Below are 16008 nucleotides of genomic sequence, written 5' to 3' on the forward strand. Positions count from 1 at the left end.
GATGATACATGTAGATGTCACTGAGTTAGAAAATCACAATGAGCAAATCATGTAACAGTGTAATCACGTAAACAATAAAACCTCAAATTTCACAAGTTAATCTTGTTTTGCAACAGTATGATCATTACTGAAACAGCATACATTTCTACACCACGGGAAGTGGTGTTGAAGAGCTGTCACATAAATTGAAAGCCCAAGGATCATGTTTACAGAGATTTAAGGAAAACATCTGATATAGTGTACAACTGCCTACTCAGGATAAAAATTGAGAAATTCCTGAATTCAGCTGGTGTATGTAGACCTGATAATTTGTAAGTGATATACTAAACCCAGAAAGTACGGTTATGTTTCGTTTCTGGATTATAGTTGAGCAAATATGCTTCCTTCAGTAGACATGACCAAAGGGGGGATGGGGAAGTAGCCATTTGGAGAGTGTAGCTTGTGTCCTGGGAACCTGTCTGTCTTGTCAGCTCTGATCACAGCTCTGAGATTTCTGGCTGTCTCTGATGGGATCGCTTTCAACAAAAACCCAGACAGCTTTGCTCAGTTGTGACTAAAAAGAAGGTTTCTGATTTGTTTGTTTTTCTTGCAGCTTTATAGCTCATGCCTTTTGTCACCTTGAGACTGGCCTATGATAATACATTATCTTGGAAAGCTTTTATGGTTATTCAAAATCAACATTTTTACAGTTGAATATTGTCAGTGTCAGCTGATTTATTTTGCTGAAAGTATCCTAGTTGGGTGAAATCACCTGTTCAAATCTCGAACAGCCATACATGGCCTGGGACTTGCCTGTCTGGCATCTCTGGCCAGCTAGTCCTGCCCTTCTGCCTCACGTTTGAAACCAGCGTAAGTCCCAATTTCCAGCTCTCTCAAGGAGCGTTGGAAACATTCCTTGATGTGAAAGAAGAGGAGCAGCTGGTAAGTGAGCATGGGAGGCATCTCTAGAGATGAGCTTCCCTGTTAAGAATACACTTTCCTTGTGCTGGAGCAAACTGGAGTAGATGCACATTGCTAGTGGCACACTTGGTATTGTATTGAGTTCCTTTTACTGTAGACACATTTGTTATTGCATGGGTAACTGTCCTTACACTAATAAATGAGTAAAATATTATGCGTCTGTGATACAGGGAAAGATTGATATAACGATCTTTGTAGAGCTCACTTTCTGCAAGGCCTTCCTTAATTTACTACCTCTGCTTTTAAAAAAATTACTAAAGGTGTTAGGAACAAGAAGGAAGAAGAATGTCTTGGCTAGGACATTCGTTGCTTCATTAAAAGAAAAAAAACAGGGGGGAGAGCATTATAATCTTGAGAAAGTGTCAGCTTACTGTGAAATATTGTATCCTAGAAACAATATGGAAAGTTCAAAAATTTCATTAGTTAAGCATATTATTGTTTTTCTCATGGATATGGCTTGGATTTCTAAGGTGAACAAACTGACTAGGTCTAAATTCTGGTTTTCCTAGAATATGTTTTATTAGGATTCTGGAGAAGGAGAGCAGTTGTGTGACGCAGAACTCTAACCGTGAGGCTCTGTTGTAGGTGATTCATTTGTGATAAACACTTCATGTGGCCACTGTCACCTTCACTTGCCATATTGGTCCTCTGTAATCCACCCAGATTTTTGTATAAAGGACATTCATTGCAGACTCCCCAGTCGTGTAACTTCCGCCCACCTTCCCAGTCCTTTCTCTGCCTTCCTTTTATCTTCAGTTCTTATCCTCTCTGTGAGAACTGCGATGATACTGCAAACCATGACATTCGTCTGTTGTCCTAGTTTTCTTGATACATGCAACCACGTCATTTCTCACATGTGCTTCATGTTTTCTGCCTGTCATCTCACGTTGCACACAAGTCCCGTCAGCTGTTATTGCTTAACAAAAGTATATGTGCTAATACAAAGCTAGAAAGAAAGTGCTTACATTGCTGGAGTTATTTGCTAGAAAGCCTTCAAACAAGTATCAGAAGAGAGAGAATGTTACTGCAGAATTTGCTGAAATAACTGAACTTTTAAAAAATTTTAAGGACTGATGAACTTGTCAAATTTTGTGTGGCACATGACTAGTACTCTGCAATAGCAGGCACCTCTGCAACAAAAAGAGAGGGGTAATGAGGGATAAGTGTAGATACACTTTGGCCTAATTATCTTCACATCTTTAGCTAGTGTTTCAATGCGCTCTCCTTCCCTTCCTGAATCAAACTGTTGAATTGTGTACATTAGTTCTGTTGTTTCATGTCTTTCCGTAAGAAACATTGTGATAACAAATCATTAGCAAAAAAAGTTGTTAGCAGATTAGACATCTGTTAAAAATGTTAAGAGGCTAGAGGCCAAACACATTTTCTTTGAAAACTGCAGCGAACATTAGCCAGTATATGTAAAAACTTCTTGTTCAACCTTCTATCAGTTTTAGAGCAACCTTCAATCATTTTAGAATATTTGATTTAGTATTACAATTCAGGGTCATATTCCTTTGCAGGATAATATATGGAGGGCAAGCTTGCAGAGCTCAAAGTTAGGAAAACAATCTTACTGGTAAACTAAGCAAATTTATTTTTAAAGACAGACAGAATTACTCATGCAGTCTTACTGTTCTTTTCAGATGAGTCTCATTTTATGTGTAAACCTAAAGCACTGGCGCTAGATAGAGTTGGGCTAAATTTGTTCTGTTGTTTTCATTTTTGTGATTAAGGGGCAAATAATGCCTGTGTCTTGGATATCTGTATGTTGCTATTTTTCTTTTTCTATGAGACAGTTGAAAAAGGGTAAGAACTGATTGACCTATAGGTACTCCATTGAGAAGGCTCCGTAGTGGGTGACGTTTTTAAGGTGAGCTGGTTTAATTCCTGAAAGATACAGTTTAGGTTTGATTAATGAATTCATACATTCATGCTAAATAAAATCAATATCTTTGACATAGGAAAATAACGAAACTCCTGAAACATTATGTGATTTTTCTTTCTACCTGTCTATCTATCTACATATATATATATAGGTGTTCAGGTTTCTTACTAGTAAAACGTAAAAGGAAAGGTATTGCTTGGACCCGAAATATTTTTCTTTTTTAAAATTTGTGTCCAAAACAAAACAAAGAAATTTCAGATTGATTGAGGGAGAAATGAAAGGAAAAAAACCCACCCTTGCGTTAAATTGGGCAGCAAAATGAAAAAATTCTTATTTTAATAAATGCATGTCAGTGTTACATTGCCAGGGAGGGATGGGAGTGTTGAGTAGACAAGTGTTGTGGAGCCCAAACGAAGTTTTTTCAATGTATTTGAAATAGCTAAATACCGTATTGTAATCTTTCTGTCATTTTTTTAGGTATGATTATTAACCATTTATGATGTTTTTGCAAAGGTCTATGGTATTTCTTAGACAGAAAATATGAAATTTAATTGCTTATTAATGTTTAACAAATATAACAGAAAATTTATTTTCTAATAGCCAGTTCACAGTTTATCCTTTATATGTTACCACACCCTTGGAAAATTTTATGTAATTGGGTGCATAAAATATGTTTCTTACTATTTATAAACGCCCCCACCAAGGACATACAGTTGTAAACTGCAGTCTGTTCATTGAGTTTCTCCAGGGAAGGCACAATTGGCTAGAAGAGACAGTGACTTCAAAACAAGTACTATGGCTTAATGTAGGATATTACATTCTATCTCCAAATACTGTAAGAAGCATTTACTTGGTGTTTGAAGTTCTCCTTTGTGTGTTGAAGAGTCATTTGTGGAGGGAATGACTTATGTGACTCCTCTCAAAACTTGACTAAATCTTCACACCAAAATAAGCTTGCAATCATTAATGTCATCACACAAAGATTCTGTAGCTTTTGGACCAAATTTAGAACAAATATTTGAAAGGGTAAACAACATTAATTACTTTACTAGCTTGGGTCTTTTGCATACAAAATAGTCCATCAAAAGAGCCTTAGTAAGGTGCATAGTCAAAAATTAGAAGATACAGTAACTGAGGATTCCTGTCCAGGCTTAATTCAGTCCATGTTTGCATTTTGTGATCACATCCTCCTTTTTTGTTTTGTAGAACTGTGTCTCTTTTAATGTATAGACTGGATAGTAATCACTAAGCAGCTGCTCTGTATTCTGTCCTTTTACTGTTCAGGGTGTGATTCTAGATCTGACTTACCGCATGCTGTTCAAACCTTCTTCTGAAAATATGTGCTTCTATGCATATTTTTCTGTTTTGCTTGTCACTATGGTAAATAAAGGACTTCAAGGTCACTAATTTGTCTTCTTCCCCTCTGTATGAGGAAGGGCATGTTTTAATCCTTGTTTTACAGATGGGAAGCTGAGATACAGTTACACAGGCAAACTTTAGTTCTCGAATGCTTTATTTTACAACTGTGTGAATTAGATTTATGTTAGGAAAAGAGGGCAAATGAGAAGTGTAATTTCCTAGGTGTTAAAAAAGGAGTCAACTTGTCTCAAATTCCTTTTTCTTTGTTTCTTTCTTTTCCGTTTTCTTGCATTTTCCCTTTCTGTGTATGAAGGGCATCTTAGTATCTTAGCCAAGACCTTTGGTTTTGATTAGGAAGTAAGAAAGCTTGATTTCATGACAGTAGTAAAATTTAATTTGAGGTTCCTCCCTTTTTTATAGAATTTTTAAGGATTTTACTAAATAGTGACTTAATAAATAAGAAGTCAGCTGTATTCAAGAACAAAATGTTAACTTGAAAATAATTTCTACCGTTCTCTAAGATTATTGGCAAAATAGAAATAAATAAACATACATCGTTCCCAAACTTGAATTTTATTGCAGCTAAACAGAACACAAACCTCGGAATATCTGAGCTTTGTTCTATTATATAGGCCATGAATTTTGGCAGGCATTAAATTTGGCAGAAGTATGTTATTCTAGTCCTTCTTTTAAGTCCTTTACAAAGTATGTATATTGTATTTTGGTATTTTTTGTAATTATAAGCATGATATGGGGAGTGTTGAGTATTGTCTTAAAATGTATTTTTATCTTAACCAGGCATAACTACCTTTAGTCGGTGCTAGTGGGAGTTTTCCAAGAGCGCTGATGCTATGTGAATGTAACTATGTAATTACACCTATGAAAAAGTCAAATTTTGCATTCAAGCTCTTATTATGAAAACCATTATGAAAACCTATTCTGAAACATGTATGACATTTTAAAAAGGATGTAGAAATATTTAGCTTCTGTACTTGCTAAAAATGCAGGAGTTTCTGTTTAAATTTAGAAACAGCAGCAGAATACACAAAATGCTATAAAGAAATGTTTGTCCCATCTTGAAATAAGCAAATTTTCTAATGTTATATTTGTTTAACAAACAGGTACACACAAAGTTCCAGTGCAGGCAAGCCCATGTTCCAGGCACTGACACTTCATGCTTGACATTTTCCTATGATGGTACTGTCCTTGCCAGCCGGGGAGGTAGGTGATTGAAAGAGCCCTTTGATGTGTTCACTGTAAGATAATTCTAAATTTCCTAAGTGAAATCATTCAGTAAACAAGCCATTTAAATCATACTGTCATTAAATGTAATTGTTTATGATGGAGGTAAGATAGTGAAATCAGATACTAGTGATTTAAACCTGAAGTGTTTCACAATTTACATGTTTGATTTTGATACACCATGCAATACTGTGTTCCTGAAAGTGCATTTTACAGCAGTTAAGGAATATTTTAAGAGAACTTTGCTGTTTATATTACACAGTTCCTGATCTGTCTTCTACTCTAGCATTAGTAATACATGAAAAGGAAATTATTAGCTTAACTAAAAATAAAATGAGACCAGTTTCATTACTTAGTTCTTTCTGGGAAGATTACCGCTTCTCAATAACGGTATCTCTGTTCTGGAGTTACTAACTCCTCAAGCGGCTTACTTATGCAATGCCCTTTTCTGTTCTAATTGGAATTTTTGTCTAATTTGTATTGCAAACATCAAGAAATGATGACTGGAAATGAGTGATCAAGAGGTGCTTGAAAAGCAAAAAGATTTGAAATGTCTATGGGACAGGAAAAAATCACTTGTTTTTTAAACTTCAGATAAAACTTTTATAAAAAAGTCTTAGATAACAGAACAAGCCTTGAGTTAGGCAAAGATATATTTGACTCATTCGCTCCAGTGTCAGATGTATTGGATAGGATGGTGTCTGCCTAAGACAGCTTTTTATACAGAGATGTGTCTACCCAGTATTTTGCAGGCAGGTGCAAGCATACAATTTGAGCTGTCTGGATGGAAACCAGCTGTAACCAGAAGCTCTGTGTATACATTAGCACGGCCCCAAGGCCAAATAAACAGGCCTAGGAAGAGGCAGTAGATGTTAATGTCAGCTAACATTGTGCCTAACATATGTACAGGACATCTGGTCAGTTTGGGATGTAGACAGAATGAGATTACATATACAAAGTACCTGGATAGAGGCATTCATAGATGGCAAAAGCTCTGAAGCAGGGGATGTGCTTCCAAGCCAAGGGCTGTAGCTTGCAATTGCTTTGTGTCCTCCCCCTCCCCCTGTCCCCCATGAGCAGAGTGGCATTGGTGGCTTTTACAGCGATATGCAGCTACTGTTCATGCTACTTCTCTGACTTCTTTGTATGTCTTGCGATGTTTCTGAGATTCCAAACATTATGTTCCCCAGATCACGTCTTTCAGAGTAAGAGGATAGTGATCATACTTCCTCGACAGCCCTAGGCTTATGAGGGCATGCTAATGGCACTTGGATTGTTTCTTAATTGCTGTTCAGGCTCCTGAATCCAGAGTTCTACTGCCACAGTACTCATCCTGAATGAGTCCTAAGTAGTTGGAAGTAAAAACTTTCAGCCTTGCGGATTCTTACTAACCAGACACTTACTATGTGAGAACCTTCACCTCCTTGGAAAGTAGGTGAACTATCTGTCTTTCTGTTCTGGGCTAAGTGAAATGTTGCATCTGTCTGCCAGTAGTCTTGCCCCTGGAAAATTCACACAGGCATGCTTTTTAAGATTTAAAGAGAAACCTCAGTGTGCTTTTAAATATTAACATCAAACAAGGTTAATACTTATGTGAGGAATATTCGCTAGTGCTGTCTTGAAACCCCCATTTATGTAAATTCTCTTATGTTACACATTTATGAGTGTAGATCACATGAGTGACCTTTGCATATTTTTATTGCATGTGGCACTTTTGCTTGCCTGCTCTTTCTCATCTGTCTCCAGATTTTGTGTTGTGTTAAACAGACTTTCGCTTACTTATGTTTTATCTACCACATTGTGCTTTAAGCTATATAAAATGTTGATTGATTGTTTGCAGAATGTAAATCTGTATGGAAATTTGGCCCTTCAGTGTGGATAAAAGTGCTACCTTTGTCTAGTGTGTTAAAAAAAAAAGCTCTGTGTGCACTATGCTAGACAGTAAGGAGGATTCATACCTTATTTTGACTTGTTTGGTTAGTGCTTTAATATGAGTATTGCTTTGGATCTGTACCAACAAAAGCAGATGTGGATCCAGCATTCATAGATTAACACACCTGCCAAGTCCTGAGGATCAAAGAGATGATAGTTGTTTGGGGCATGGGGACTTTCATTGAAAGCCTGATTGACTCTCCTGCATATGATGTAGATTCTGTGTTGGATATGAGAGAGATGAGGCAGGGCTCAGCTGCGAGCACAAAAGAAAATAAAAAGCTAAGGAGCTGCTTATGAGAGTTCCCAGTCTTACTCTTGTTGGGTATTAGTAACTTGACAGAAACTTAAGAAAGTGATATTTTTGCACACTTGTAACTATGAAAGTCATTTTTTCTAAATACAGTGAAGATAGTATTTGGGGAACATTTTCTTTGTTTAGCAGTGAAGTGGTAAGCATTAGGACTGGACTTGGGGTCCTATTATAAAAATTTTAAAAAACTTTTTTTTGACTCCTAGTGTGTACAGAATTTATGGAGTTAGTTTTTGCCATAATATGAAGCAATGACTTCATTGATTCCATGAATCTCATGATAGCTGTAAGTTTGGTTCATTTGTTTTCTGTGGTGTGAAGAGTGTGCAGACTCAGTGCCATCTTAATCAGTAAACTTATATAGGAAAATAAGTTCACTGTAGTTAAACCCAAGAAAAAATATTCACATCTAAGCCTATCAGTTGGCTTATGCAGATACTTGCTTTCTTTTGAGCTCAAAATTTTTTGTGTGTGTATACTTTCGATGTTTCAGGTTTGTGGGGTTTTTTTCAGCTTTAGCTGTGTTTCTCTTTTCACAATGTTCTTGAGGAAAAATAAAGTGTTTAATTTTGAAGTTTGTTTAAAAAGTAGAAACTCTTTGATTACAGCTTCCTATATACTCAAGGATTATGCAGCAGCATGTATAGTGTCTTTCTGTTTTGTAGAGAGTAACAATATATTGCTCTTTATGGTAAATACAAACATTAGCATTTTAAAAATCAAATGGTTTTACATCAAGTAATATTTCTCAGGAGCTGAACACTGATACTGATTTCTAACAATACCAAAAATGTATTCATTAGCTTTAGTAGGCATAGTCAACTATTTTGTAACACTTGAACCTGAAATGGCTTTCTCAAAGTCTTCCAGTATCCTTCACTTCCATATGTTTAGAGAGGATGATGGACTTAAATATTTGGCCAGGCTGGTATGGATGCAGGTGATGGTGAGAGCTGTTCCAAGTGTAAGTGCAGAATCCCCAGTTTGTGACTTCCCTTTGGCTTGAGGTGAGTGTGGTCCAAACCTGTGGTGCCTGTGAATGTTGTCCTTTAGCTGCTGTAGCTCCTCTTGCTGAACCAGTGCAGAAGGCAGAAGCATATACCTTGTTCTATAAGGTGCCTCTCCTGACATATGTGGTGTAAGCCTTCACAGAAAGGCTCGGAGTTTATAGACATACTCTGGTGCTCCCTCACACTAAGCCTTGGTATGCTATGCCTTTCCTATGCTGTATTTTATTTTTTAAATTCTTATTTCCTGTTTCTTTGCTTTCCCTAATGATCTTTGTGAATTTCTGTCCTTGAGCTTTGCTTTCAACACAGGACTTCCTCTTTAAAATAGGAGTTTATTGAAGGGTGTTGCTGACTTTAGACTTTTTGAGTCTCTGACAGAACTTTTGCTTCTTTTGGGCTCATTTGCATCCATGTACTTGTCGTCCTAGCCAGTATCTTCTGAAAAGAAAAAAATCACATAAAATCTTTGTGGTTGGCCTTATTTTGACTAAAAGGTGTTCACAAAATGCCTGTCCTGGCTCACCAAAGACTGTTTTTCTAGGACCTGATTGCTACCTCTTGATAAATCCAGTGCTCAATACCACTGGTATAATGGTGTCTGACCTGATCATATCAGGCTCCAGTGTGTTTATTGGTATCCTTCTTGTTAAAATGGCAAAGAACAGAGTTTGAAATGCTAGTAGAAATGCTATAAAACCTTTAAATAATCCTGCCAGGCTTTGAAGAAGTCTTCCGTCAAGAAAAATACTGAATGATCTGAGTGGACTATTTTGAATGCTTCATACTGAACTGCACAACTTCTGTTTATATCTTTTCATTTAAGGGTAACTATTTTTGTCCATGTATGAAGTATTTAAAAATAGATCAGTACTGCTACAGCTCTCATAAAGAAGTCTCTTAAAGATTGATAGGAGGATGCTACTGGACAAAATCCTTTTGTTGTGAAAGTTAACATGTCTGTTTTGTTAGTGACAGTGATTTCAACTCCAAATGCAGGTTAGGTTCAGGAACCAATATTATATTTACAACACAGAAAATTTTAATTAGAAAAAGTGAATTTGGGTAAATTCTTAATGATAGTAAGAGTATCACAGCATTGGACAGTCATTCTACTAGCATTTCTCCCTTTCCAGATACTTAATCATCTATTTCTACACAGTGTAAGACAGCGTTGATTTGAAATCAGCCTCGACTTTTTGAGTCCTTCTAGAGTCTTCTAATTTTTTACACCAGCAGATTACATTTTCTTGTTAGTTGGAGAGCTATAACTAAATATCTGACTGCATCTCTCCTGCTAAAGCCTGGCAGGACTACAGCTTGAAGATCATGTCAAGGCTCATTCCACTGGGAACAGAACAGCCTTGGCTGCTAGCCTTAGATCTGTCCCTATCCAGGAGATTTGCAGAGTGGCCAAATGGTATCCTTTGCATACATTTATAAAGTGCTGGTGCTTTAGATATAACATCTCACCGATAAGTGTTTTTTTGTTGGGGATGGGAGGGAAAAGGGAGGATTCATATTACAAGTCCAAATGCTTTGAAGTGCTTGGGATGGAGTCTACTGGGAAACAATAAGAAAACAGATATTCCCAAAATAGGGACTCAACATTTTTCTTTCCTGTCACTTTTTAGCTTCCCAATGAGCAGAAATATACTCTGCTCTAGACATCATTTATTTAAGTTGTCCACTTCTTAAAAATATTTTGTAGTAAGGAGTTATCCTAGTCTTTAATATAAACATGCATGATGTACGAGGCCACACATTACTGCTTTCCCTGTAAAGGGTACTGCTGACCTTGATTTCTTTTGTTACAGCATGTTACTTTTTTAAAAAAACATTTTATTTCCATGGCCTCCTTTAAGCTCTTGATCTCAAAGGCTGTGAATGCACAAAATACTTTTAGACACCAAAATTACTTCCCTGCAAAGTCTGTGCTTTGGAAGGACCCAGGTCTGTAGATTACCAGTCGCTTGCCTCCTTTTCCTCCTAGGTCAGGAATATTTTGTTGTAACTTTTTGTCTAAAATTAATCTCTGGATATTTTTAAAGAGAATTCTTGTTCGAAAGTCCTTCTTTTCACCCTTGAAAACGCAGAGGCACTGATGTCAAATGCAAGGAGATGCCTAGGTGCCTGAGTGAGGTGCCTCAAAGCTCAAATTCTGTAGCTCCTCTCATGCTGGAAATATGTATCCCAGAGGGATGATCAACAGAGATGTAGATCTCTCTGAGAATAACTAACTAATCTCTTTTTTTTTTTCCCGGGTTCTCACTTTGTTAATATGTCATAACTTTTCAAAAAGGAATAAACAGCCTGACTTTTACTGGTCTACAGTCACACCATGTTTATCAGACACAGACAAGAACTGCTATAAATGTCTTGCTGTAACCTCATTTTGGCTTTTATGGCCAAAGGTGGTGTGGAGGGGTGTGAAAAGATTTTATAGCAAGTGTGGGTTCACTTGCTTCCCTTCTCCCACTTCCCCAAGGATTTCTGGCTGATTCCAGGGCCTGTTCTCTGTACTGAAATTGCAGTTTGTTGCTGTTTGCCTGCAAAAGAAGGGGGAAGAGTTCATGTGCCTTCCATTCTGAATCCCTGATCATTTTTTCAGGACAGGTAGAAACCAGAAACATAAAACTTGTTTAGTTTTTGTTCTAGACTATCCATGGTAATATTTTGATTTCTTTTGATATGTTAAAAGTTAAATTTACTCTGAGTAGTAAAGCAGCAATGCTCTCAAACACAGAATAAAGTAGTGTTTGGGGAATCTGATTCCACTGTGGATAATAGTTCTTGGTAGGAGACGTTTCCATGATAGAGTTGAGCCACTCAGGAGAAGTTTCTGATCTACTGGAGTGCGGCAGGGAGAATTTCTCATCCTTGCACTTTTGTAGTCATTTAGGGAGAAAAAAACTTCCAAACCATCCCCATTTTGAATACTTCTACCTTATCATTCTGTTCTTTTTGTGTCTGAATTAGAAGATGGAATTTTCTGCATGTCTGAATTCTTGACTTAAATTCTTTATTGCTAACCTTCATCTCTTTTGTTTCATAGGAGATGATACTTTAAAGATATGGGATATTAGACAATTTAAAAAGCCTCTTAATTCAGCGGAAAGACTGCCCAGCTTCTTTCCAATGTAAGTACTCTTAATTTGTTCCACCTAGTAGACACAGCAGTAGTTGTGCTGAACAGGAGAGAGTCTACCAGGGTTCTCCTCCTCAGTTCTCACTAGGTCTAGAACTGCACAGGGAGGACTGTGCAATCATCATTCTTGGCTATTTTAGGACTTCACGTTGCTTTAAAAGATCTCATATTTTTTGTGATAATTCATAGCTAGCTTTGCTTTTTTTATGCCATTTTTCAGTCTCATATGTCTTAGGTCTAGTTAGATTAGCAACTTCTCAGGACGAGGCCAGTTCATTGCCTTATGTTTGTGTAATGAGATGTAATCCTCATTCTTACTTGGTCTATGAATGATAAAAAAAGAGCTGGATTGAAAAGTAGACATAACATGAAGGTGCATGGTATGAATTCAGGTTATGAAGTTGGAAGTTATGAACTTCATGAATGTGTTCTTTGGTACTAAAATACTACATTGTACTGCATAGTGCTAAGTATTGTATTTAATATTTTCATGGGTATTACCTGCATTTCTATAGCTGTAGCACAACCAAATTAAACTCTAAGGACAATTTATACGTTTGAAATAAGATCTTAGAAAGGTAGGTCATGGACAACTCAATCTTGACTGCAATTTGTAGCATGGAGGAAAAGTAAACAGGCGAACATTTTTGGCCATTGTATAAATACACTGCCTTAATCATGGAAGAGTGTAGCATCAGCAAAATCAGATTTTGTAATTGATCTATTTTTTTACTTAATGACGATAACCAGATTTGAAAATACTTTTTTTTGTTTGTTCCTCATGTCGAAAAGTTTACAAGACTTTTGAGTGGAGGAGAATTTTGCTGGGAGGAAGATTTTTATTGGATCTGCCAGTTTGGCACATTCTGTGCACAGCTGTAATTGTACATACTGTACAAATACTGTACTGAACTGTGTCTGATAACTAGAGTAATAGGTGACAGCTGGCAAAAGATTTTTTTAAAGCTTTGTCCTGAAAAGATTAACAAATAGAAAGGATTATTTTTAAGGAGTGCAATTTACTATACATCAGTTATCAACTTGCCCAGTATGATTATTTGTTTTCTTCAACAGGACAGATTGTTGTTTCAGCCCAGATGATAAAATACTAGTCACAGGCACCTCTGTTAAGAAAGGTGGTGGCAGTGGGAAACTGTTTTTCTTTTATCGGGAGACATTCCAGAAGTTGTACGAGATAGAAGTTACAGATGCGGTATGTATTCTAGTTTTCTTTTGTCAACTGTTCAAAATATGAATGAAATCATATTCATATGCTTTTCCCTCCCTTATAAACGTAATGACCTACTAACACTACTGTAATTTTTCTACTTCGTATTTAAGAGATAAAATGGCTTGAATAGGTGCCATATTTAAAGAAATAAAATCTTGGGACAAGCTGTTTAAGCAGTAGGAGATCCCTGCTTTGGTGTTACCATTGTGTTTCTCAAGGATTTTTGTGAACCCATTCTGTGAAATGCTGTGCTGTGACAAAACTCCTGGTTGTCCCTGAAACTGGACTTGTGGTTACTACAGAAGGTATTTCAATGGACTCTAGCTTGTGTACATGCAACAATTTAACGGCAAAAGGAAGGCATCATTAGCAATCTCTCCATCAAAAATACCATTCTCACCAGTAATATAGAAACCTAAAACTGTGAATCTGTAAGAGTCTGTATATGGCTTCAACTGCCTACCTATTCCCTTATATGGAAGGAAAAAGCTTAATGTCCTAGTTGAAAAAAGTTCCTTTCACTTTTGTGGTGCACACAAGACTTATAGGTTACCCAAACAGGAGTGGGAGAAATTGAAACAGAATTGCCATTGCTTAAGTATGGCAATGTATGCTTAGGTCCTATTAGTTGTTCCAGTCTGTCAGATAGCAACTTTGTCACTTTGTTTCAGGATATTTTCTACTTCTTCACTTGTCTTATTCCAACACAGCTGTCTTTCCTAGTGCAGTGAACCAAAACCCCTTGTCCTGGAGATCTTTTGTACAGAATTTACATTTGTATTTACTTTTCTTTTCAAATCCCATTTTCTAATTCATCCTAAAGCAAAATCTGCTTACGGATGAATCTATGTATCTATCATTTCTGTGGCAACAGTCTTGCAAATTAAAAGTGCAGAATTCATGTCAAAGCAGAAAGCATGTGTTTTTTCTGGAGGGGAAAAAATCCCTGTTTTTATTTTAAACATATATTCTAAATACAGTTTTTATATAACATTGGAAGTTTTATTTAGTACTAAAGAATTTCTCCAAAGGTAGCATAAATTGAATTTTAAGTTTTTCTCCTACGGAACATACCAAACCTCAACTTAACTTCTGAGGATTGCTAGTGGATTTTTATTTTCTGATGGAAGTATTATAACCAAGTATCTCTAACCTTTTTCTGAGACAAAACATGAATACCTCAGTATCCACTCTGAAACTTCATGACAGAGAAAAGGAAAACAACTACATAAAATGAAGTGCGAGAGAGAGGTTGTTGTAGGAGCTGTTTTGTCCTTGGGCACAGGAAACAAAATAGCTTAGCAATTCCATTCACAATGAATTTGGACTCCTCAGAGTTAAGTGTCTGGATGTGGTCATGATGGCATCTCCATTTAGTGATAGTGAAGTGGGTAACAGTGTACAGAAACTTCATTTGAACTTTAAGACTGCAAGAACGAGAAGCCTGTCAATGATGGATTCTTTATCTCCAAAAGAAATCAGTGAGAATTACTGTTCACCAACTACCTGTTTTGTGTTCAAAGGAAATACAATTTTCATTTGCTTACTTTGTCTCTCAGAAAAATGGTTCTTTAGTTCTCTGAAGTAAAGGGTCTGTGTACCTGCCAAGGTAGATAATGCTACAGGAGAGTCCAGAAAAGGTTGTTTTGTTATCAGTTTCTCTCAGAATCGAAACGTAAATTTCTATTCTGCTTCAAAATGCCAAAGAGGCATGGAGCTGGGAACCAACAGTAGGAAATTTTTGTAAAAACAAAATTAGGGGTCAATAAGGGATTCACTGGGACCACTCATGTAGTAAAATTTTAAGTATGTGTACAGATCTCAGCAGGTTCATAATTTTATACTATAAATTTATATAGGTGCTGATATCTATATGGTACTTTTTAAGACTATAATAAATTACTTCTGCCTATAGTGCTGCTATTTTTCTTCATTTGTAGTTATAAAATTTAAGACTGTCATTCTCCTACTTTGAATGTAATGGATCAAATAAAAATAATAGAAATAATAGGTGAAGAATTGAGACTTATAAATGCTGATCTTATGACATAATTTTCAGTGAGTCAGCACTAATAATATCTCTGCAATCAGTCTGTCTAGCTTTTACTTCAACACGACATGTCTAAGAAAAACACAATTAAGCGTATCAACCTGAGTCTAAAAGATGAAAAATTACAAGTGGTGTTATAAAATAAAGGCAGTATATTTTTTCAAGATCTATTGTTTGTATCTTTCAGCTTTTTCATTACTGTTCTTTTCTTGTTATTCTCAAATTGCAGTGTTTGATGAAATACATATGCAAAAAGGCATGCTAAAAACAAGTGAATTTTTAAGAAGCTGGCGTTTATATTTTATAAGCAGTACATGCTGTTTGTTGGAAAGATCATTGACCTAGAAATTGGTAGATTAATATCTTGTGTGTAGTTTGTCAAAGCATTTCTTCAGCAGTGTGGTGATTACTTGCTTTCTACAGACTACTTTGCTAGTTTCCATTTTTTCCTTATGCTCTTTGAAAAATGCGGATAGTAGTTAGTGCAATTAAAGATAAATGTGTAATGTTGTCTAAGACTTCAGTTTGTCTTCTATAACTAAATATCATAACTTCTTTACTTTTTGTATGTTATCTAGTGGTTAAATATGTAATTTCAATGTTTCTATTTTGGGGTTTTTAGGCATTGCATCAATGAAGCTACACTATACCGATATGTGTAGTAAAACCACAAATACAGCAATACTTATCTGTGCAAAGAGCTTGATCTGCTGTCATTGCTATTGAAAATAATTTCAGTGATTTCAGTTGGATTTAGTCCAAATTGCTAAAGGGCATCATTTGTCATTTATTTCAAGTATTAAATGAAAATAATAAGGCTTTTTGAGGGCAATTGTATACCAGTTTAGTGGTGGAATGTATATAATCAGCATAACAGTAAA

At 36.2% G+C, this 16008-nt stretch overlaps 1 protein-coding gene across 1 annotated transcript in view; it reads left to right on the plus strand.

Moving 5' to 3' along the window:
- The window catches only part of WDR70 (WD repeat domain 70), a 60134-nt gene that overhangs the window by 16944 nt on the left and 27182 nt on the right, over positions 1-16008 (plus strand). Inside the window, exons 3-5 of the mRNA XM_009709709.1 lie at positions 5326-5425; positions 11754-11838; positions 12921-13059. Coding sequence (XP_009708011.1) covers positions 5326-5425; positions 11754-11838; positions 12921-13059 — 324 coding nt within the window. The remainder of the gene's footprint in view (positions 1-5325; positions 5426-11753; positions 11839-12920; positions 13060-16008) is intronic.

The sequence above is a fragment of the Cariama cristata genome, unplaced genomic scaffold, assembly GCF_000690535.1.
Source record: "Cariama cristata isolate BGI_N322 unplaced genomic scaffold, ASM69053v1 scaffold44451, whole genome shotgun sequence".
NCBI classification, from domain to species: domain Eukaryota; kingdom Metazoa; phylum Chordata; class Aves; order Cariamiformes; family Cariamidae; genus Cariama; species Cariama cristata.